This window comes from Erinaceus europaeus, chromosome 7 (assembly GCF_950295315.1).
Source record: "Erinaceus europaeus chromosome 7, mEriEur2.1, whole genome shotgun sequence".
NCBI lineage: Eukaryota > Metazoa > Chordata > Mammalia > Eulipotyphla > Erinaceidae > Erinaceus > Erinaceus europaeus.
The window spans coordinates 116179487-116203598 of NC_080168.1; the positions used below are offsets into that span (position 1 = coordinate 116179487).

A 24112-nucleotide genomic window follows, 5' to 3' on the forward strand; every position below is an offset into this window, starting at 1 on the left:
AGGAATAGCTTGTTATCTAGATAAGATCTCACTCAGAACTGGTTTTAAGCTTTCTGAGAGTAGAGGGAAAAAAGCTGAATCTTTTTTGGCTGACTAGTTTTAAGATAATGCCAAATCAAGAGCCCACAGTTCTTTAACTAATTGTAAATGTTCTCTCTCTTTTTTTTTTTTTTTCTACTAATTTTCTAAGGGAAGCTGTTTTTCGTGCTAGTTAAGTTTTAGCCTTGGTGGTCTAATCAGTATTATTGGCCAAGTCAAGGACCAGAGCACAAAACGGAGGGACGGTGGTGTAGGGAGGCAGTCTGGACAAGGAAGAGCCTAGGGGTTAGGGTTAACCAGTTTGAGCCTGGCTCCAAGTAACAGGGAAAGCCAAAACCGGTTTTGATTTGGATGGTTTAGTCTTAGTTTTAGTTTTAGGGATTGGGTTTTTTGGTGAGGCTAAAAATGTAAGCTCTTCTGTAACTGCAGCTATTTCTTTCATTAATTGAAGCTGCTCTCTCCGGTCAGCAAGGACCTTGCGGAGGGTGGAAATTCCTGGAAGGGCTCCTGAGAGTGCCCACCTGACAGAGGGATTGTCAAGGAGAGGGTCAGGCTGGAGAGCAGGGGCACGGATATAGGGAGGGAAATTAAAGGGAGGAGGATACCAATCAGGATTGTGATATTTGGCAGCCTCTTTTTCTAGCAAAGCCTCATCCTCCGCGGGGAGTGCTTCAGGAGAGGGGGGGCTTTGTTGGAGGTTTTGTAAAACTGGATAGAGGCGGGGGAAAGAATGCTGGGTTTCACTCTCATGTGAATTAGCAATAGGAGAGTCAATGGAGGGAACTTTAGTAAGTGAGGAGGGACCTGTAGGGAGGGAAACAGGACTTTTACTTTCATCGGGTGTTGGGAGGCTTTTATTTTGACTGGGTACTGGGGGATCAAGATCAATAATCACAGAAGGGCATGGAGATGGGGTCTTTGTCCTGGACTGCGGACGAGAAAGTTGCCGGAGGACCTTTTCACCCTCTGTAATAAGGTTTTTAATATCAGGGTGATTATTATAGATATTTTAAGATATCATTAATTAAATTCCAGTAACAAAAGGCAGAAACAGGTACACGTTCAGGACCAAAAGACTGATAGTAATCATTAAGACAATCATCAATTTTCCTCCAGTGCTTCTCATCTATAGTGCCTTCCTGGGGGAACCAGGGGCAAATATTTCTAATATAATCTAAAAACTTCTTTAATTCTTTTTTTTTTTTTTTAACCCTATTTCTTCGTGTCTTGAGTGACTCCTTGAGTCCTTTAATGAATAAATAGTTTGCTGAATTCATGTCCCATGGTTTTGCTTACCTCAGCCGCTGTGACACTCTTCCCCAGATGCGACTCACGGGCGGGTATTTCCGTGGCGATCTCTGCGAGTCTTTGCGTTACCCCCCTCGGGCTGCGGTGACTCTGTGAATTCGGGTAGGCCTACCCCCTCGATCAGCGGAGTTTCTAGGTTCAGAAGGCTTCTTTGCCCCACGTTGGGCGCCATTATGCCCCGGCCAGCAGGGCGGTGAGCAGGGGCTAGCAACCCAATGAGACCTGAAATGATAGGGACAAGAGACGCGAAGAACGAGAGCAAGTCAAGTTTCTGATCAAGCTCTAAATTTTATTGAGAATACAGGCATTATAAGGCTTTGGGGAAGGAGAGGGAATGCTGGAGGAGGGGAAGGGGGAAGCAAACTTCAAAGAGGAATGTTCCTTGCAACAAATGGCAGGAACCAAACTATGTGTTGACTCACTTGTGTTGACTCACTTGATTACTGATAAATGGTTTACCTAAGGAGAAATGGCCTGCCCAGGGGGTAATTAACATTTGTCTTGAGGGGTTCCGTTGTCTCAAAGCTTATCATCTATAAAGCAGAAAAATGGCTCCTGGCAATTCACCTATTAAAAGACACAGAGTAGGAAGATGGATCAGAAAACACAACCCAACAATATGTTGTCTACAGGAAACTCACCTAACTCAACAAGACAAACACAGACTTAAAGTGAAAGGATGGAAAACTATCATTCAAGCCAATGGCCCACAAAAAAGGGCAGGAACAGCTATTCTCATATCTGACATGATAGACTTGAAAATAGATAAGATTAAAAAAGATAGGAATGGACACTACTTAATGCTCAGAGGATCAGTCAATCAAGAGGACTTAACAATTATTAATATCTATGCACCCAATGAGAAGCCATCTAAATACATCAAACTTCTACTGAAAGAGCTACAGCAATATATTATCAGTAACACAATCATAGTAGGGGACTTCAACACCCCACTGTCTCAACTTGACAGATCATCCAGGCAGAAAATCAATAAAGACATAAGGGAGCTAAATGAAGAGATAGATAAACTAGAACTATTGGACATTTTCAGAGTCATTCATCCCAAGAAACTGGAATACACATTTTACTCAAATCCGCATGGATCATTCACAAGGATAGACCATATGTTAGGCCACAAAGACAGCATCAGCCAATTCAAGAGCACTGAAATCATCCCAAGCATCTTCTCAGACCACAGTGGAATTAAACTAACACTTAATAATCAACAAAAGATTAGTAACAGTGCCAAAATGTGGAAGCTCAACAGTACACTTCTTAACAACTTCTGGGTCAAAGAGGAAATCAAGGAAGAAATCAAAATGTTTCGAGAGTTCAATGAAAATGAAGACGCAAGCTATCAAAATATTTGGGACACAGCTAAAGCAGTCCTAAGAGGGAAGTTCATAGCTATACAAGCACACATTAGGAAACAAGAAAAGGCACAAATAAACAGCCTGATTGCACATCTTAAAGACCTAGAAGAAGAACAACAAAGGAATCCTAAAGCAACCAGAAGGACAGAAATCACTAAAGTTAGGGCAGAAATAAATAACATTGAGAACAGGAAAACCATACAAAAGATCAATGAAAGTAAATGTTGGTTCTTCGAAAGAGTGAACAAAACCGACAAACCTTTAGCCAGACTCACAAAACAAAAAAAGGAGAAGACCCAAATAAATCGGATAGTAAATGAAAGAGGAGAAATCACAACAGACACTGCAGAAATTCAACATATCATGCGAGGCTTCTATGAACAACTATATGCCACCAAGCTAGAGAAGCTGGAAGAAATGAATGATTTCCTAGATACCTACCAACTTCCAAAACTAAGTAAAGAGGAAGTGGATAACATGAACAGGCCCATCACAGCTAATGAAATTGAAACAGTTATCAAAAATCTGCCCAAAAATAAAAGTCCTGGACCAGATGGTTTTACAAATGAATTCTACAAAACTTTCAAAGAAGAACTACTACCTCTACTTTTAAAAGTCTTCCAGAAGATTGAAGACACTGGAATACTCCCTGCCAGCTTCTATGAAGCCAACATCACCCTGATACCAAAAGCAGACAGGGACACAAGCAAAAAAGAAAACTACAGACCAATATCTCTGATGAACATAGATGCGAAAATATTGAACAAAATTCTAGCCAACCGGATACAGCAGTGTATCAAAAAAATTGTTCATCATGACCAAGTGGGGTTTATCCCAGGCATGCAATACTGGTTTAATATACGTAAGTCAATCAATGTGATCCACCACATCAACAAAAGCAAGACCAAAAACCACATGGTCATATCAATAGATGCAGAGAAAGCCTTTGACAAAATACAACATCCCTTTATGATCAAAACTCTACAAAAAATGGGAATAGATGGAAAATTCCTGAAGATAGTGGAGTCTATCTATAGCAAACCTACAGCCAACATCATACTCAATGGTGAAAAACTGGAAGCATTTCCCCTCAGATCAGGTACTAGACAGGGCTGCCCACTATCACCATTACTATTCAACATAGTGTTGGAAGTTCTTGCCATAGCAATCAGGCAGGAGCAAAGAATTGAAGGCATACAGATTGGAAGAGAAGAAGTCAAACTCTCCTTATTTGCAGATGACATGATAGTATACATGGAAAAACCTAAGGAATCCAGCAAGAAGCTTTTGGAAATCATCAGGCAATACAGTAATGTGTCAGGCTATAAAATTAACATTCAAAAGTCAGTGGCATTCCTCTATGCAAACACTAAGTTAGAAGAAATTGAAATCCAGAAATCAGTTCCTTTTTCTATAGCAACAAAAACAATAAAATATCTAGGAGTAAACCTAACCAAAGAAGTGAAAGACTTGTATACTGAAAATTATGAGTCACTACTCAAAGAAATTGAAAAAGACACAAAGAAGTGGAAAGATATTCCATGTTCATGGGTTGGAAGAATTAACATCATCAAAATGAATATATTACCCAGAGCCATCTACAAATTTAATGCTATCCCCATCAAGATCCCAAGCACATTTTTTAGGAGAATAGAAAAAATGCTACAAATGTTTATCTGGAACCAGAAAAGACCTAGAATTGCCAAAACAATCTTGAGAAAAAAGAACAGAACCGGAGGCATCACACTGCCAGATCTCAAACTGTATTATAGTGCCATTGTCATTAAAACTGCTTGGTACTGGAACATGAACAGACACACTGACCAGTGGAATAGAATTGAGAGCCCAGAAATGAGGCCCCACACGTATGGACATCTAATCTTTGACAAAGGGGCCCAGACTATTACATGGGGAAAGCAGAGTCTCTTCAACAAATGGTGTTGGAAACAATGGGTTGAAACATGCAGAAGAATGAAACTGAATCACTGTATTTCACAAAATACTAAAGTAAATTCAAGTGGATCAAGGACTTGGATGTTAGACCAGAAACTATCAGATACTTAGAGGAAAATATTGGAAGAATTTTTTTCTGCATAAATTTTAAAGACATTTTCAATGAAACGAATCCTATTACAAGGAAGACTAAGGCAAGTATAAACCTATGGGACTACATCAAATTAAAAAGCTTCTTCACAGCAAAAGAAACCACTACCCAAATCAAGAGACCCCTCACAGAATGGGAGAAGATCTTTACATGCCATACATCAGATAAGAGTTTAATAACCAACATATATAAAGAGCTTGCCAGACTCAACAACAAGACAACAAATAACCCCATCCAAAAATGGGGTGGGGACTTGGACAGAATATTCACCACAGAAGAGATCCAAAAGGCCGAGATACACATGAAAAAAATGCTCCAAGTCTCTGATTGTCAGAGAAATGCAAATCAAGACAACAATGAGATATCACTTCACTCCTGTGAGAATGTCACACATCAGAAAAGATAACACAGCAAATGCTGGAGAGGGTGTGGGGTCAAAGGAACCCTCCTGCACTGCTGGTGGGAATGTCAATTGGTCCAACCTCTGTGGAGAACAGTCTGGAGAACTCTCAGAAGGCTAGAAATGGACCTACCCTATGACCCTGCAATTTCCCTCCTGGGGATATATCCTAAGGAACCCAACACATCCATCCAAAAAGATCTGTGTACACATATGTTCTTGGCAGCACAATTTGTAATAGCCAAAATCTGAAAGCAACCCAGGTGTCCAACAGCAGATGAGTGGCTGAGCAAGTTGTGGTCTATATACACAATGGAATACTACTCAGCTGTAAAAAATGGTGACTTCACCGTTTTCAGCTGATCTTGGATAGACCTTGAAAAAATCATGTTGAGTGAAATAAGTCAGAAACAGAAGGATGAATATGGGATGATCTCACTCTCAGGCCGAAGTTGAAAAACAAGATTAGAAAAGAAAACACAAGTCGAACCTGAAATGGAATTGGAGTATTACACCAAAGTAAAAGACTCTGGGGTGGGTGGGTGGGGGGGAAATACAGGTCCATGAAAAATGATGAATGAAATAGTGGGGGTTGTATTGTTAAATGGGAACCTGGGGAATGTTATGCATGTAAAAAAAAAAAGAAGTAGAAACACAAAGCAGAAATTGACTGAGTTTGGAGTATGGCATCAAAGTAAGAAAGCAGAAGTACACTAGAGTTTACAGTGAGTACCTCCCTAACACTTCCTCTCCACTATTCCAAGCTTTGGGTCCATGATTGCTCAACAATTTGTTTGGCTTTGTATGTTAACTCTCTTTTCAGTCATCAGGTTCCAGATGCCATCAGGATGCTAGCCAGGCTTCCCTGGACTGAAGACCCCACCAATGTGTCCTGGAGCTCAGCTTCCCCAGAGATCCACCCTACTAGGGAAAGAGAGAGGCAGACTGGGAGTATGGACCGACCAGTCAACGCCCATGTTCAGCGGGGAAGCAATTACAGAAGCCAGACCTTCCACCTTCTGCAACCCTCAATGACCCCGGGTCCATGCTCCCAGAGGGATAGAGAATGGGAAAGCTATCGGGGGAGGGGGTGGGATATGGAGATTGGGCGGTGGGAATTGTGTGGAGTTGTACCCCTCCTACCCTATGGTTTTGTTAATTAATCCTTTCTTAAATAAAAAAAAATAAATTAAACAAAACCAAGGGCAACAACAGGGAAAATAAGTAAATATAAAAAAATTTAAAAAATAAAAAAAAATAAAATAGTTACCTATATTGATCCAAAAGTAGTAAAGACGTATGTATTTCTGCACTTTAGGTGAGCACAAGGCCAGTTCCATTGTATCAAGAAATCATTTTTATTTATGTTTTTATTGCCACCAGTGTTATCACTGGGGCTCAGTGTCTGCACTGCTCCTAAAAGCCCCCCCCTTTCTTTCTTTGATAGAACAGAGAGACATTGAGAGCGGGAGGAGGAGACAGAGAAGGAGAGAAAGAGACACACCTGTAGACCTGCTTCACCACTCCTGTAGCTTCCCCCCTGCAGCTGGTGACTGGGGAATTGAACCCAAATCCTTGTGCTCAGTTGGCTGTGGCCCCACCTAGCCTCAGGAAATTCTTGCCGCTCACGCTGCAGAGTCCTTTCCCTTTAAACAGCAAGACCTCGATGGGAGCAAACCCTTAAATCCTGACTTCCTTCTTGGCAGGGAAAGAAATGGAACATATGCCATGTTTTGACTTTTTGAGGCGCTTCCAAGGGACTAGCACCTGTTTTGACTAAACTACTTACCAGGTGTGGGCCATTGAGAGCAGAAGATCAATGTGCCTTTGGTCTAGAGGGAGAGTTTACACTGCCACAGAGAAACACTAGATGGCGGTGCAATACTGCGACTTAGAAGGCTGCCGCGCTTTAGGCTCCAGGAAATTTGCAGTAGCAATGGCAACCCCCTTTAATTAGGCTACTTATGTTAACTCAGAGAGGGCGCAATCCTAGGAGAGAGGAAGAGATCTTGAGACTCTCTAGCTGGGATAATTGAAGAAAAATTCCATGTAAGACTGGAGAAATTAGGTATAGCTGAGTTTTCAAATATTTTTTTCTTTGGGTTTCCCTCAACTTGAAATGGCTTCCCCCTCATCTTTTTAAAATCATCTTTATTGATTTATTGGATAGAGACAGCCAGAAATCGAGAGGGAACGGGTGATAAAATAGGGAGAGAAACAGAGAGACACCTGCAACACTGCTTCAGCCACCACTTGTAAAGCTTTCCACTTGTAGATGGGTATCTGAGTCTCAAACTTGGGTCATTGCGCATTGCAATATGTGCGCTTTACCAAATGCACCACTCCCCAGCCTCCATTCCCCTCACTTTACATGTGGAGCAGAATAAAGACTGATGTGGGTGAAGTATCAGTGCTTTTTTTTTTTTTTTTTTTGTCTTTTAAATTCTTCACACTAGGGAGCTGGGTGGTGGTGCAGCCAGTTAAGTGCACATGATGTGCAAGGACCAGCATCAGGATCCTGGTTTGAGCCCCCAGCTCCCCACCTGCAGGGATGTTGCTTCATAGGTGGTGAAGCAGGTCTGCAGGTGTCTATATTTCTCTCTCCCTCTCTGTATTCTCCTCCTCAAGATTTCTCTCTGTTCTGTCCAACAACAATGACAGCAATAACAACAATGATAACTACAATAAGGGCAACAAAAGGGAAAAAATTCTTCACAGTACTGCCTTGTGAAACTGAAAGGGTACTTCCAATATTTATTTATTTGGCGTACCATTGATTTGCAATACTATATATGTCAGGAGTACTAGTGATATCTGGATAGACGTATATAGCCTACAAACAGGAGGTGGGACAGTGCCTAAATCATTGGACTCTCAACCGTGAGGCCCTGAGTTCAATTCCTAGGATTCCATGTGCCAGAGTGATGCCCTGCCTGTCTCTCTTAGTTATCCCCCCACACACACATCCTACCATGCTCACCACCAAAGGTCTTGCTATCTTTGACCACTCTGTGATTCACCTCCTTGTGTTCTTCTCTTCTCCTCTCTCCCTCCCCTTCTGGGAACCACCACTTCACTGTCAGGAACTAAGTGCTCTGAAAGTGAGTCTTTAAAGGACTATGTTTAGACTCTCGGCTCTGACTGTGGGGCACGGGGCTGGCCACAGATTGATGGACTGGGTTGAACTTAACTTCAGCACTTAAACCTTGTCTGGAAACAGAAGGAGCGTCCACTTCAGGAACTACTATCGAATACTAGGTCTTGGGAAATTTCTCCTTTATTCATTTAAACATTTCTTTGTTTAGCGACACACACACACACACACACACACACACACACACACACACACACGAGAGAGAGAGAGAAGGAGAGAGAGAGTCAGAGAGAGGGAGAGAAAGAGAGAGAGAGAGAGAGAGAGAGAGAGAGAGAGAACTAGAGCATCACTCTGGCACATGGGATGCCAGGGATTGAACCAGGTACCTTGTGCATAGAAGTTTGGTGGTCCACCCACTGTGTTAACTCCCAGGACATGGAAACTTTTTCTTTTGAGTATTATTTGCTTTCAACCTGTCTCCCAAACTTTGAGAGAACTGTAGGGGCTACCATTGGGAATGAAAATCAAAGAACTTTCTCCTGAGAAGATAGCTCCATTGTTTCTGTTAATTATTTTCTGGCCTGAACCTTGGCAGAGGCAGAGGCAGAGGCAGAGGCAGAGGCAGAGGCAGAGGCAGAGGCAGAGGCAGAGGCAGAGGCAGAGGCAGAGGCAGGGCAGAGGCAGAGGCAGAGGCAGGGCAGAGGCAGAGGCAGAGGCAGAGGCAGAGGCAGAGGCAGAGGCAGAGGCAGAGGCAGAGGCAGAGGCAGAGGCAGAGGCAGAGGCAGAGCAGAGGCAGAGGCAGAGGCAGGGCAGAGGCAGAGGCAGGGTGTTGGGATTATGTATAAGCCTAATAGAGTTTAGGGAGAACCACCCCCCGTCCTTGGATGGAGGTCTGAGAAGATAACCTCTTGGTAAATCTCTCTCAACCGAGGTGAGCATAAGGGGAGAAGCTCAGACTTAGTTCTTTCCTTCTTGACTCTCAGGCCCACAGAAACCCCAGTACTTCCCTCCATTAACCGCAGGCCACATGGCCGCAGATTCACTTATTCAAAGTCACCTTCTGATCACAGAAGAACACACCTTATCACACACTTCATCACACACTTCAGACCCCAGACAAGAGAAATTCCAAACTATATGGCTTTCTGATATCCATCTTCTCTCTGTCTCACCCTACGGGTTTAACCCCTATGCTTCTCTCAGATACCTTTGGATAATTAAGTTGCTTGTGTCATGGAGAATAACTGTCTTGTATCTCATCAATTCCTGTCATACCAACCCCCTACCTTAGGGGCATACCAACCGTTAAGAAACCTGTAATTGAACCATGAAGGATGATAAATGACATAGTGGGGGTTGTATTGTTAAATGGGAAACTGGGGAATGTTATGCATGTACAAACTATTGTATTTACTGTTGAATGTAAAACATTAATTCCCCAATAAAGAAATAAATTAAAAAAAAGAAACCTGTAATTTCTGACATATTTCAACAATAATTCCCTTCATTGTTTTTCTGTTTAACTCATGTCCACCTTGCTAATAGATGAGTTCTGAGTCCTGAGCATGTGAAGAGCTCCCTGGTGTCTTTTACTTCGTGCCACCCCTGTCGTGAGCGAGAAAGAACCAGTTACCTTTCCCCTGGAGATCACCCCAACCAGAGAGAGAGACACAACAGCAGGGCAGAGGCAGAGGCAGAGGCAGAGGCAGAGTCAGGGCAGAGGCAGAGGCAGAGGCAGAGGCAGAGGCAGAGGCAGAGGCAGAGGCAGAGGCAGAGGCAGAGGCAGAGGCAGAGGCAGAGGCAGAGGCAGAGGCAGGGCAGAGGCAGAGGCAGAGGCAGAGGCAGAGGCAGGCAGCTTTCCTGTCAGCTTCTCTTTTGTAGACCCGAATCGTCTAAGAGGGTTCACTCACCCATTAAAAGATGATACAGTTTTGGCTTAGAAACACTGTGTGGATGTTGCAATAATCCCGACAGATCAAAACATATGCAGTGACATTCTGAGAGACTCAAAGGGTCCAACAGAGGAGCATCCACGGATGCAAAGGTGAGGGCAAATGAGAAAGAATGATTTCTCAATCAAAAGCACACACCTGCTACAGGAGCAAGGACAGATCACAGCTGGCAGTGGCTGAGGCCCTGCCTAAATCAAGCCCCTTAATTAGCAGCTGGAACCTAGATCTTGAGCTTCCAAACTTCCAGAACTACGAAAAAAAAAAATCGCTGCTCAAAAAAACAAACAAAACAAAAACAAACACACAGACAAAAAACTCACATAAATTAGGTAGGCCTGGTTACACATCTTTGAACAGTACTTTTTTAAAATTTAATTTTATTCTAATGAGAGAGATACAGATCACAGTACTGCTCAGCTCTGGCTTATGATGGTGCTGGGGACTGAACTTGGGAATTCAGAGTCTCAGGCATGAAAGTCTTTAGCAATTATGCTATCTTCACAGTCCTAAATTTGGGATCATGATGGAGACACCTTCTGGACTTTGCCCAGGGCACAGAAACTTTCAGGGAAAACTTCTAAGCGTCATCACCCAGGAGAAGCAGCCTCCTCTCTTCCTGACTCCCAAAGGGCCTGTGGGAAACCCTTGACCACCCCTTGCCACCAGGATCATGTCATCTTCTGAGCAGTGACCCTCCCCCCCACTGCTAACTGAATTGTATGATTGTGTTGTGATGTGGACTCTCGTAGTCAACCATATTGCAGTGATATGCAAGGACTTGAATTGTAAAGTGAAATTTGTCCACATAAAGATGGTAGGTAGCATACTTGAGATTAAACCTGATGTAAAACATACCGAATGGGGAGTCAGGCAGTAGTGCAGTGGCTTAAGCGCACATGGTACAAAGCACAAGGACAGGCGTAAGGATCCGGGTTCACAAGCAGTGAAGCAGGTCTGCAGGTGTCTCTCTTTCTCTCCCCCCTCTGTCTTCCCCTCCTCTCTCCATTTCTCTCTGTCCTATCCAACAACGATGACATCAATAACAACAGTAATAACTACAACAATAAAACAACAAGGGCAACAACAGGGAATAAATAAATAAATATTTTTTAAAAAAAACATACCAAACGATGTGTTGCACCAAAGCAAAGGATTCTGGGGGAAGAAAAGGGATGGAGGGGGTTTAATCATAGAAAAGGACCTGGCTCCCAGAGGGATAGAGAATGGGAAAGCTACCATGGGAGGGGGTGGGTTATGGGGATTGGGTGTTGGGAATTGTGTGGAGTTGTACCCTTCCTACCTTTTGCTTTTGTTCACTAATCCTTTCTTAAATAAAAAATTAAAAAAAAAAAAAAAAAAGAAAAGGACCTGGGTCAGAGTTGAGAACACATTACAGACACCTGTCACCAGGAGATGAGGAATTAGATCCATGTGTCAACAACTGTACGGCAAACCATTAACCACCCAGTACAGTGAGAAAACTTTGATTGGGGGAATCTGTCTTATATAAACTGCTGTTGTTTGTACTGTGAACAAAATTATACTACTCAGATCCTAACCTGTCACAATAAAATAGAACTAATGATAGTCAACAAAAATACTAAAAATTAACATTTAAAAGATATTTTGGAGAGGTAGTCATGTAGGAGATACATTTATAAAAAAAACTGTTTGGGGGGCCGGGTGGTGGCGTACCTGGTTGAGTACACATGTTATAATGTGCAAGGGCCCAGGTTCGAGTCCCTGGTCCCCATCTTTGGGGGGGAAAGCTTCATGAGTGGTGAAGCGATGCTGCAGGTGTCTCTCTTTCTCTCTATCCTCCTCTTCCCTCTCGATTTCTGGCTGTCTCTAGCCAATAAATAAATACTAATAACAAAAAAAATTAAAAAAGGTGTTCTCTGTACTAACTGTAAGTGCCTAGTGATGACAAGGGGAAAATTTCTTACACATGAGCAGCACAAAGTATTAGAAATTTAGGAGTCTGTTTCTCAAAAAAAAAGGTACTGGGTTTGTATGGTGAGCACTATAAAATCTTACTGAGAGAAGAAGTTGTTGGTCTGCTTCTAAGACCCCTTCTGTTTCATTGGTTTAATCCCCCCTGCTTAACACTGTATTCTATTTACATAACCACTGTATTCTATTTACATAACCACTGCATGGCATTGGTTTAATCCCCACTGGTTCATGATGTGTTTTTGCTCCGCCCCCTCTCGTAGTACACCCTGATTTACACCAGTCATTCCACCCTCTCTATGTCACATCCTGTTTACACCTACTTGACAAGTATATTAGTTTAGTTTGGCTTAGATTGTACTGCGTTCTGCATGAATAAAGAGATACTGCGTACAACCCAGCCATGAGTCCCTGGTCGTCTGTCTCCGCCCGCAAAGCTAGTCTGGCAAGAATTAAGTATCTAAATAAAAGAAATATGCTGAGGTTCAAAATAAGATTCTGGGTTGGTAAAATAGCTCACTTGGATAGTGTGTTGCTTTGTTTTATGTGCCACCCAGGTTTGAGCCCGGCCCCCACTGCATTAAAGAAGCTCGGGGCGGATGGTGGTGCACCCCATGGTGTAAAGAGGAAGAACCTGGTAAGGATCCTGGTTCCAGCCCCTGGCTCCCAACCTGCAGGGGGTTGCTTCACAAGCAGTGCAGCATGTCTGCAGGTGTCTACCTTTTTCTCCCCTTCTGTCTTCTCTTCCTCTCTCAATTTCTTTCTGTCCTCTCCAGCAACAACAATAATAAAAGTGACAGCAGTGACAACAACAATAACAACACAATGGAAAAGATGGCCTCTAGGAGCAGTGGATTTGTAGGCATGCACTGAGCCCCAGTGATAACCATGGAGGCAAAACAAAAAGAAAAAAAAAACCCTCAGTAAAAACAAACAAACAAACTCCTCAGTAAAGAATTTTGGTCCACACTCCCAGAGGGATAAACAACAGGGAAGTTTTTCCTTGGGCAGTTGACTTCCCCAGTGCATCACAAAGTCTCACCTCCCCAGAGCCCTGCACCACTAGGGAAAGACAGAAACAGGCTGAGAGGATGGATCGACCTGCCAATGCCCATGTTGAGCAGAGAAGCAGTTACAGACACCAGAAAGTGTCTGCACCCCATAAAGAATTTTGGCATGAACCAGGCTATGACATACTTGGTTATGTGCACAAACTACAGTGCACAAGGACCCAGGTTCAAGCCTCTGGTCCCCACCTGTAGTGAGGAAACTCCACAAGTGGTGAAACAGAGCTGCAGGTGTCTCTCTGTCTTTTCCCCTTCCTATCTCCTCCACCCCTCTCTATTTCTCTCTGACTCTATCCAATAATAAATAAATAAAATAAAAAATATTAAAAAAAAGAATTTTGGTCCATACTCCCAGAAAGATAAAGAATAGGGGAGTTTCCAATGGAGGGGATGGGACATGGAACTCTGTTGGTGGGAACTGTATATAATCATACCCCTTTTATTTTACAATCTTATTAATCATCATTACATCACTAATAAAAAATTAAAAAAAAAAGAGAGAGCTTCAATGTTGTGGTCTCTTTCACTCTCTCTGCCTTATTGTCTCTATTAGAAAAAGGAAAAAAAAAAAAGAAAAGATGTAACATCATAAAAAAAAAATTGCTTTTCTAAAAAACACATATATATTGTACACAATCCTAATTTTAATGTTAACAGGTTTTGCTTGAAATTAGATATATTAAAAGTTGAATGAAAGAGAAATCAGAATATACCAGATATTTTGAAAAGGAAAAATAACATAGTATAATATTATAATATACAAATCATAGGAGGTACGGACCTCCGATAATAAAGAAAGCCCCTCTGTGATGACCTCACTGATAACATTACACACAGTGGTGAAGCAACAGACACTTTTACTCTAAGATGAGAAGTAAGACAGGGGTGTTCAATTTCAGCATTCTTACTCAAAGTAGTCCTGGAAAACCCAGTCAGAGCAACAAGATAAGAGAAGGAGGATGAGGAGAAGGAGGAAGAAGAAAAAAGAATTCAAATCATCAAAAAGGAAGTAAAGTTAAGTGCTATCAGATAACATGATCTTTAGTCTCAATAAGTCCTCAGGCAAGGCTTTTTCGTAGTATTTTTCTAGAGGAGATATGGAAAACCTCAGTGGTGGGCTTGGGGAAAACAGGGCTTCTCACAATCTGTCATCTCAGTGTCTCCATCACAACCCAACACGTAGACACAGCTGAACTTGAGTGCTTTTTATTTGAGAGGCAGAGGTGGGGGGTGGGTGGGGATTCAGAGCCTCCAAGAACCTTTAGAACATGCCTTCCAGGCCACCTTTTCCACGAACCATGTTCAAGGACGTTTTCACAGGTTACAGCTGGCCAGGTATGGAGACAGGTTCCTGCCTTTGCAGTGCCTTACCCAGGCCACCCTAAGGACAGAGGAAGAAAGATTAGGTCAGAGAGTTGGGCAGGAGCCTTCAAAGGGCTCTGCTGAGAGGGAGTTGTAGGGTAGGGCTGAATGGGTGTGTGTGTGTGTGTGTGTGTGTGTGTGTGTGTGTGTGCTTGTGGGTGGGGGAAAGCCAGATGGACAAGGTTTGCCAATCTAGAACTCCTCTTCCCACCACCAATCAAAGCACTCCTCAACTGTGAATGGGGATTAAACCTGGGAGCTTGGAGCCTTAGACATGAAAGTCTTTTGCATAACCATTATGCTGTCCTCCAGGCTTGCCAATGGAATGCAGACGGGGTGGGTATTGCAGTGGCATCTGGGCTGAATGCATCATAGTAATATTTTGCCTGATTTCATTTGGACAATCTCAGTGCTCTACAAAGCCAAGGAGTCTCACAGCCTTGGTGCTGCTCTAACCAGCACCCCAGATGCTGGCTGGCCTCTGCCCGTCATGTCCCCCTCACCAGGCAGACATCCTGTTAGGCTCTGTCACAACCTTCTTGGCACATCTGATGTCATCATCAATGTTTCCATCCAGAAACTCTGAAAGGAAAAGTGGATGTATGCTGAGTGAAAATAGTCTGCTTTCCTCATTAATCATGTAATTTTTGGAAGAGGTCTCATTTCGGGGTGTGTGTGTGTGTGTGTGAACTGAGCTTGGGCATTCAGAAACCTCTGAACTCTGAAGTCCTCCTCCTCCTCCTCCTCCTTCTTCTTCTTCTTCTTCTTTTTTTTTTTTTAATAATTTTTATTTATAAAAAGGAAACACTGACAAAAACCATAGGATAAGAGGGGTACAACTCCACACAATTCCTACCACCAGAACTCCGTATCCCTCTGAAGTCCTTCTTAAGTTTATCTTCCATTTCACCTGGGTTTTCTAGCATTGACTGAGAGCTTTCAGGACCTGGTGTACTAGGGCGAGAGCCTTTGCTTTCAGGAGACAGCCAGGTGTGTCTGGCATGCTCAGTGGAAGTCCTTGAGAGGCTGCTTCTGTCACGTATTTCTCATCTTACAGAGAAATTCCTATCACCCTCCCAAGCTGGTTTCCACCCAGGAAGATCTACCTGCGAACAAGCCCTGGCCCTCTCAACTTACATTGAAAATGGATTCCAGAAGAATTTAAAGACGGGTGCTGTCTTTGTTGATCTCACAGCAGCCTATGACACGGTCTGGCACCGTGGTCTCCTAGTCAAGATCTCAAGATGCCTGCCTCCATGGGTGGCCAACACTATATCGTTTCTTCTCCAAAACAGAAGATTCCGGGTGCATCTGGGTGACAAGTCTAGCAGATGGAGACTTGTCTCAAGTGGCCTCCCCCAGGGCTCTGTTCTGGCTCCTACGCTATTTAATATTTACATCAATGATCTCCCAGAAACTTCTTCAAGGAAGTTCATCTACACCGATGACATCTGCTGTGCAACTCAGGCATCCAAGTTTGACATCCTCGGGGAAACACTCACGAAAGACATGTCTCTGATATCTGATTACTGTAAAAAATGGCGACTAATTCCTAGCACTGCAAAAACAGTATCATCTGTTTTCCATCTACACCATGCCTCGGCCTCGCGTGAGCTTAATGTGCAGCTTGGCGATACGAGAATCCGGCATGAAGCCCAGTCAGTCTATTTTGGCGTTACTCTCGATTGCACTCTGTCATTTCACGAACATCTTATAAAAACTGCAGCAAAGGTGGGCGCGAGGAATAACATCATTGCAAGACTGGCCAGCTCCTCATGGGGCACGAGCGCTTCCACACTACGATCATCATCTCTGGCATTATGCTATTCCACTGCAGAATACTGTGCCCCAGTATGGCTCCGTAGCCCCCATGTCCACTTGGTCGATTCCAAATTATATTCCTCCATGAGGATCATTTCTGGAACCATCAGTTCCACCCCGGTCCCATGGCTGCCAGTTCTTAGCAACATCGCCCCGCCAGATATTCGTCGGGATGCGGCATCATCTAGGTTCATTTCCCACGTCTACGCTCGACTGGACCTGCCAATATACGCGGATATCTTCGCCCACCCTGTCCAACGCTTGATGTCTCGTCACCCAATCTGGTCCCCTACGCCTACACTGAACTTCTCTGTTCCAGACTCTTGGAAACAGAGTTGGCAGTCAGCTGAGGTAAAGAACAAACACCTCATCACAGACCCCTGCAAGCGTCAACCCGGCTTTGACCTAGCACGTTATGATTGGGCCCTCCTCAATCGCTGTCGAACAGGCCATGGCTGGTGCGCCGCTATGTTCCATCGCTGGGGAGCCAGAGACCACCCGAACTGCCCCTGCGTCTCCAGACAGACTATGACCCACATAGTCAACGACTGCCACCTCTCCAGATTCAAAGGAGGTCTCGAAACTTTACATCAGGCTCAACCTGACGCTGTTGATTGGCTACGGAAGAAGGGCAAACGCTAGAAGAAGAAGTGGAAGTCCCAGAAACAGGACAGCAGATGTCATTGAAGGGCATCCATAGGGTGGGGGTAGATAGCATAATGGTTATGCAAACAGACTCTCAAGCCTGAGGCTCTGTCAAGTCCTAGGTTCAATTCCCTGTACCACCATAAGCCAGAGCTGAGCAGTGCTCTGGTTAAAAAAATAAAAAGAAGGGCATCCATGAAAATGAGGTTTTTTGGGGGCCAGGCAGTGGTGCACTTGGTTAAGGTCACATGTTAATATGCACAAGAGCCTGGGTCTGACTACCTGCTTCCCACCTGCATGGAGGAAGCTTCACAAGTGGTGAAGCAGTGCTGCAGGTTTCTCTGTTTCTCTCCCTATTTTCCTGTCCCCTCTAATTTCTCTCTGATCTGTCAAATAAAGAAAAGAAAAAAGACACACACACACACACACACACACACACACACACACACACACACACAGAGAGAGAGAGAGAGACAGAGAGACAGAGAGAGAGAAAATGGCCATGAGAGCCAAGAAAAGTTAGAATAGCTCTCTTCTTCATTTTTGGCAGGAGCAACTCAGTGAAATTCTGTTTAGCTGAAAGACAGTTCAGGGCCCTTTTCCTCAGTCCACAGCACAAGCTGAAGATAATGGGTTAGGGAACTGAGCATCCAAGTTTTTTCTAGTTTTACTTCCCCCTTGCCCAGCCCCCCACGGGGAGTCTCACTGCTGCAGGCTGTGTTGCAGGTGTTTGTAGAACTATAGTTGCTTTCTTTGCACCACCTTCTGCTGTTCAGCTGGAAAAGCCCATAGTCACTACTGCCATCAGAATTTCTCTTAATCAATGTCCTGGTGTTGAAGTTACTTTGGTGCTGAATTAAGCAGATCCCTGTTTCAGAAAGAACAGAGTATGGTTAGGAGGAGAAGACAACTCCATGATGAGACACAACGTGTGCTGCTGGAGAGCTCCCAGAATTGAAGACACACGTGAGGTCTAAAGTGTCACAGGACATTCATGATCCATTGTGCAGTTCCAATCCTAAGCAGTCATTAGTCCATAGCAAGCACACAATGACAGTTTATTGAGTCAGTGCATTCGGGATGCCCGAGAAGCCAACAATTGCAGTCTGTTCCCCAGTCTACTTTCCCAGTCTCAACACCTAGCAAATTCCTACTCTTGCCATTTATGTTTACTTTTGCTATATATCAAAAGGAGATATAGGAGAAGAGGTGAAGAGGTGGCAGAGAAGAATCCTAGGGAGGAAGTCCAGAAAAACCATCCTTGGGAGAGACACGGGTAAGTATATTGGGCATGGAGAAAATATGAATATATTCTAGAGAAACTGAAATAGTTTCATGTGTTCTTACGAGGAGATAGGTCCTTGAGATTCTTAATTTTACACCATGCCATTGACACATCTTCTGTTCTTACAATCACTGTCTAGCTCTCCGGGACACTAGTAGAATGATCCTTAGACAAGCCCTGCAGATGTGGGCTAGTTTCTGATGGACAAAAGTGTGAGGGAAAGGTGGGAAGTAGCGCCAATTGTTCTCCAGAATTCTGGACTGAAAAGGATGCAGGTGAAAGCAGAGGGGGTGTCGGCCAAAGCAGGTGTGGATGACGGATTATTTCAGGTCCTTTAATGGGAAGAAGAAGAAGGAGATATTTTACAGATAAGATAATTCCAGGTTGAGAACAAGAAAAGGAGAACCATATAGGAATTACAGGGCAGGCCGGGCAAAGAGAAGAAAAGCAGGGAGATGGGAGAAGGTGGTGACAAGTGAGTAAATTACAAAGTGCAAAGGACAGATTTCTGGGTAGGAAAAAAGGGGCCTCTCAACAAATGTGGAAAGGATGAATGTGAAGTTGATACTCACAGTGTGCCAGGTCATAGCCACTGTAGGCAGCTAGCCCACTGGTCTTCAGATAGTGGGCAAGCTCACATCTGGACCAGATTCTGGCCTCATAAGCTGCAAAGAAATAGCTGAAGACGGAGAGGAGCAGAATGGCCTTCATCTTTGCAGCAAGTGGAACACAACACTGCTGTGCAGAGGACCTTGCTGTCTTTTATACCCTGTGGACACAAAAGTGTCTTTGAATGATAGTGCTGGCATCTATACCAGGAAGAAGGGCTTGACTGCCCAAGACTAATTCTCCAAACTGGACCAACCAGTGTGAACTTCAGAGAGAGGGTGCAACTAAGAATGGTACCGGGAATAAAGTCTTGGGGTGGGTGTGCTCTTAGATTTGGGCAAATACATGGTGTAGGGAAATATTGGGGACAGGAGGGAGTTGGTAGGGGACAAAAATGTGTACATATACATAGATGTTGATAGAGATAGATAGATAGATAGATAGATAGATAGATAGATAGATAGAGAGTGAACATCATTCTGGCACGTGAGATGCCAGAAATTGAATTTGGGGCTTGATTCTAGAGTCCGACACTTTGTCTACTGCACCACTTCCTGGACCACTGGAGGTGTGAATTTGAAGGCCTAACATTTTGTTGAAGTGTCCCCAATAGGAGTCATCCCTGTGTGATCTGCTATATTTTTTGGCTCTTTATCTATGCTTGTCAGAAGGTTTTTTTTTTTTTTTTTTTGGAGTTAATATAGAAGGGAATTCATAGTAGGCATCACTCAATTTAGGGGGAAGGATTAAGGATTTTGGTAATCAGGATTGATAAATAAATCAAAAGTAGAATCAAAGTTCATGAGATCTCTGGAGCTGAAAAATGTCATCAGCTCTAATCCCTCAACTGGATCTGAATTCTCTCTACTACGCGATGACCATTCATCAAACATCTTGATGTCCACTGAGTCTATGTTGCACGCGTTATGGCAAATGCCACATAAAGAAGGAGGTATAACTGGCTTATGCTCTTTTTACTGTATTCGATCTATATGCTTAGTAAGCCTACACTCAAGGGTTAAGAGAAAAGCCCATAGAATTTCTAGAAGCAGGTCTCCAGTGGGATTGCAGAGGTTAAGATCTGGGTAGGTCCCTTCTTTATCACAGGGACATAGTTTCATTTTTAAATTTTTATTTATAAGATGGAAATATTGATAAGACCATAGGATAAGAGGGGTACAACGCCACACAATTCCTAACACCATAACTCCGTAATGCCATCCCTTCCCCTGATAGCTTTCCTGTTCTTTATCCCTCTGGGAGTATGGACCCAGGATCATTATGGGGTGTAGAAAGTGGAAGGTCTGGCTTCTGTAATTGCTTCCCCACAGAACTTGGGCACTGTCAGGTCAATCCATACTCCCAGCCTGTCTCTCTCTTTCCTTAGTGGGGCAGACCTCTGGGGAAGTGGGGCTCCAGGATATACAGGGTTGTCTGCCCAGGGAAGTCTGGTTAGCATCATGGTAGCATCTGGAACCTGGTGGCTGAAAAAGAGTTAAGATATAAAGCAGAACAAATTGTTGACTAATATAAACCTAAAGGCAAGAATATTGTAGATAAAGATTACTATTTTTTGCCTGAGCCTGACATCTAATATGCAGGTGGACCCAAGTCATTGTCTGGGGAGATGGTGTCAAAGTTGGAAAAAGGACTAGAAATCTGGATCAGGGAAAAGAGTAGCTCCCAAATATGGAGAAAAATATAAATATTGTTAACTGTAAACCTCATCGATTTGACCTGGGGCCCAGATTTAGCACAGGAGTCTATGTAACCTCTGCATCCCTGTAGGTCTGAGCTCGCATTCTGCGGTCACATTCTCTGCGGAGAACATTCCAGGCTGCACTAATTTCAGGACCCATCTTCCTCGGGTGGTAGAGTATGTTGTCCAACCTCCCTTCAGAGACTGGAACACAGGGACATGGTATATATATATATATATATATATATATATTTAGTCTCAGAGCACTACTTAGCTCTGGCTTATGGTGTTGCTAGGGATTGAACCTGGGACTTTGGAACCTCAGACTTGCGAGACTTTTTGCATAATTGTTAGGCTATCTACCTCCACCCGAGACATAGTTCTTGAAGGTATCCAGGAAAAAGATCCTGGGATCTCAGAGAGTAAGTCAACAGCTTTTAGTCACCCTAAACAAGGGTATCCCCCTTCTTTAAACAGGAACAGAAAATCATGGAGGCTACGTCCCAACCAATGTGTATTCTGTAAAAGGGATGCCCTGATGTAAAATGGAAATTCCCCCCATGTTTCTGAAGAGAAGGGGATGGGAATATCCTCAGCACTTCTGATCTGCTTGCTTGCTTATTTATTGGTTGACTGATTTGCCACTAGAGTTATTGCTGGTGTCTTTACAACCAACTCACTACTCCTGGCATCTATTTTTTCCTTTTAAATTTTATTTATTTTTATTTATAGTTGATGAGATAGAGAGAAATTGAGGGGCTGGGCGATGTCATACTTGGTTGCGCACACATGTTACAATGCACAAAGACATGGGTTCAAGTCCCCACCTGCAAGAGGGGACTTCCCTCTCGATTTCGATTTCTGACAGTCTCTATCAAATAAACAAAGATATGAGAGAGATAGAGAGAAATTGTGAGGGAAAGGGAGAGAGCTAGAGACACCTGTAGCACTGCTTTTTGCCCCCTGAAGGTGGGGACTTGGAGCTTGAACTTGGGTCCTTGTGCATGGTAATGTGTGCACTCAGCCAGGCGTGCCACCTCCAAGCACCTCCTGATCTAGTTTAAAGAACTCTAAATTCTTAATTTGTCTGCTTTGATCACTTTGATCATTGAGGGCTGTGTTACAAGCTGGTTCTTGACCAATGGTTTTGAAACTGTGTACTGATAAATTTGTTTTATGCATTGTGGTATGCTTGTCCTGGGCATTTATCTAAATTTGGCTAACTAGAGGTTATTTATTGTTATTGTTATTATTATTATTATTTTGAAATTTCTGTTCTGGTTATCTACAAACCAATCTGCTGAACAATCTCTTGTGTATTTATATGACTAATTATAACTTGAGTTGGTATGTGGCCAAACAAGACTCAAAGAAAAATTGCTCCCTGTGGTCCCAGAGGTGGCGCAGTGGATAAAGCACTGGACTCTCAAGCATGAGGTCCTGAGTTCAGTCCCTGGCAGCACATGTACCAGAGTGATGTCTGGTTCTTTCTCCTCCTTTTTCCTATGAATATATAAATTCTTAAATAAAAGAAAGAAGGAGTCGGGCAGTAGTGCAGTGGGTTAAGTGCTCGTGGCGCAAAGCGCAAGGATGGGTGTAAGGATCCCGGTTCTAGGCCCCGGCTCCCCACCTGCAGGGGAGTTAATTCACAGGCAGTGAAGCAGGTCTGCAGGTGTCTGTCTTTCCTCCCCCTCTCTGTCTTCCCCTCCTCTCTCCATTTCTCTTCCTATCCAACAACGAAGACATCAATAACACCAACAAGGGCAACAAAAGGGAAAATAAATAAATAAATATTTAAAAAAAAAAAAAAGAAAGAAAGAAAGGAAGGGAGACTGCCCTGGCTTTAGGATCAAAAAGTCATTCTTTAAACTTCTAAAAGGAAAAAAGAGGCAAAGGAATTTTATGTTTTAGCAGGTTTCTTTTCATCATAACTTAAAAAAAAAAGAGTATGGAAATGGGAATATCTTTCCTTAGATATTATCACACTTGTGTGATACAGCTGGGACCCAAAACCAGGGCAGGCAGTCTGCAGCAAACTTTACAAAAATGGGAAACAAAACATCCCAGTTCTCACTATGTGAAACTCCAGTCGGTCTCCCACCAACTAGCATAATATGGAGAAAAGATTACAAATTATTTCTTCTTCTTCTTCTAGCGTTTGCCCTTCTTCCATAGCCAGTCAACAACGTCAGGTTGAAAGCTGTCAGGAGCTGCTTGTTGCTGGCTTTGAAAGTGACTGGGATCCATGTGGATTCAGTCGGCTAGGAAGGATCGTCAGTTTCCCCAATGAATGGGTACTCACGGGATGCACCACGGGAAGGTCGATTATTTCTTCAATAAGAGGGAACAAAAGTGTGAACTAGTGGGAGGCGGGCTGTAGCGCAGCAGGTTAAGCGCAGGTGGCACAAAACACAAGGACCGGCTTAAGAATTCCTGTTGGAGCCCTGGCTTCCCACCTGCAGGGGAGTCGCTTCACAAGCGGTGGAAGCAGGTCTGCAGGTGTCTGTCTTTCTCTCCCCCTCTCTGTCTTCCCCTCCTGTCTCCATTTCTCTCTGTCCTATCCAACAACGACAACAATAATGAATACAACAATAAAACAACAAGGGCAACAAAAAGGGAATAAACAAACAAATACATATTTAAAAAAGTGTGAGCTAGTGAATTTCATTTATGCCTATTTCTTCCTTCCTTCCTTCCTTCCTTCCTTCCTTCCTTCCTTCCTTCCTTCCTTCCTTCCTTCCTTCCTTTCTTTCTTTCTTTCTTCCTTTCTTTCTTTCTTTCTTTCTTACCCTTCAAGTTATTTTATTGGGAACATGGTTTACAGGGTAGTTGATGACAGCTGGCTATATAGCTTCTTATCTCTTGGTGATAGGCACCTATCTTCACACCACTCCCAGCCAAGGCCTGCCTGTACTTCTATCTTATTTACTTGAAACACTTTGATGTAAGCTTAAGGAAAATCTTCTTGGAAACATATTTAAAATAATCTATCTGGAAACTAATGTGACTGCACTCTTAAAAGGGAAAGAAAAATAAATAAAATGAATCATGGAAATCTGTTGATATCTGAATCGTTTTGCTAAAATGTTAATTACTAAAATTGAGTTTACATTTGAAGTTGGGAATTTAGATCTATGAATAAGATACATCTACATCATTTGGAAAATTATACGCTATAACAAAGCACATGTCTGGAAAATGAAAAAATATATGTTTGGAAGTCTTCTAAAATAAAAGTTTTTTTCTTTCACATCCAGGAGTGGGAATATGCGTGATTTTCACTGCTCCTGGGTCAGCTTTTGCATTTGGTGAGAGAGATGAGAGAGGCAGACAGACATAGAGAGTGATATCCACTATGGCACCTGAGCCTCCCCCAGTCCCCAGCACTCTCACTGATGCCA

At 43.2% G+C, this 24112-nt stretch overlaps 1 protein-coding gene across 1 annotated transcript; it reads right to left on the reverse strand.

Annotated features, from left to right (window-relative positions):
• Window positions 1-14513: 14513 nt before the first annotated feature.
• Window positions 14514-19114, reverse strand: LALBA (lactalbumin alpha). The gene is made up of 4 exons (XM_007516242.2): window positions 18976-19114; window positions 17825-17986; window positions 15156-15234; window positions 14514-14671 (listed from the first exon to the last, which is right to left on the reverse strand). Exons 1-4 carry the CDS (start codon window positions 19112-19114, stop codon window positions 14605-14607), a joined length of 447 nt encoding a protein of 148 aa, XP_007516304.1. The 3' UTR covers window positions 14514-14604.
• Between the last annotated feature and the right edge of the window lie 4998 nt (window positions 19115-24112).

Coding starts and splice junctions, on each gene's coding strand:
- LALBA (XM_007516242.2), bottom strand. CDS start 19,114: ATGAAGGCCATTCTGCTCCTCTCCGTCTTCAGCTATTTCTTTGCAGCT. Junction 15,235..17,824: donor CTGCAACACAGCCTGCAGCA/GTGAGACTCCCC, acceptor TTTTCCTTTCAG/AGTTTCTGGATGGAAACATT. Junction 14,672..15,155: donor CCTAACAGGATGTCTGCCTG/GTGAGGGGGACA, acceptor CTCTGTCCTTAG/GGTGGCCTGGGTAAGGCACT.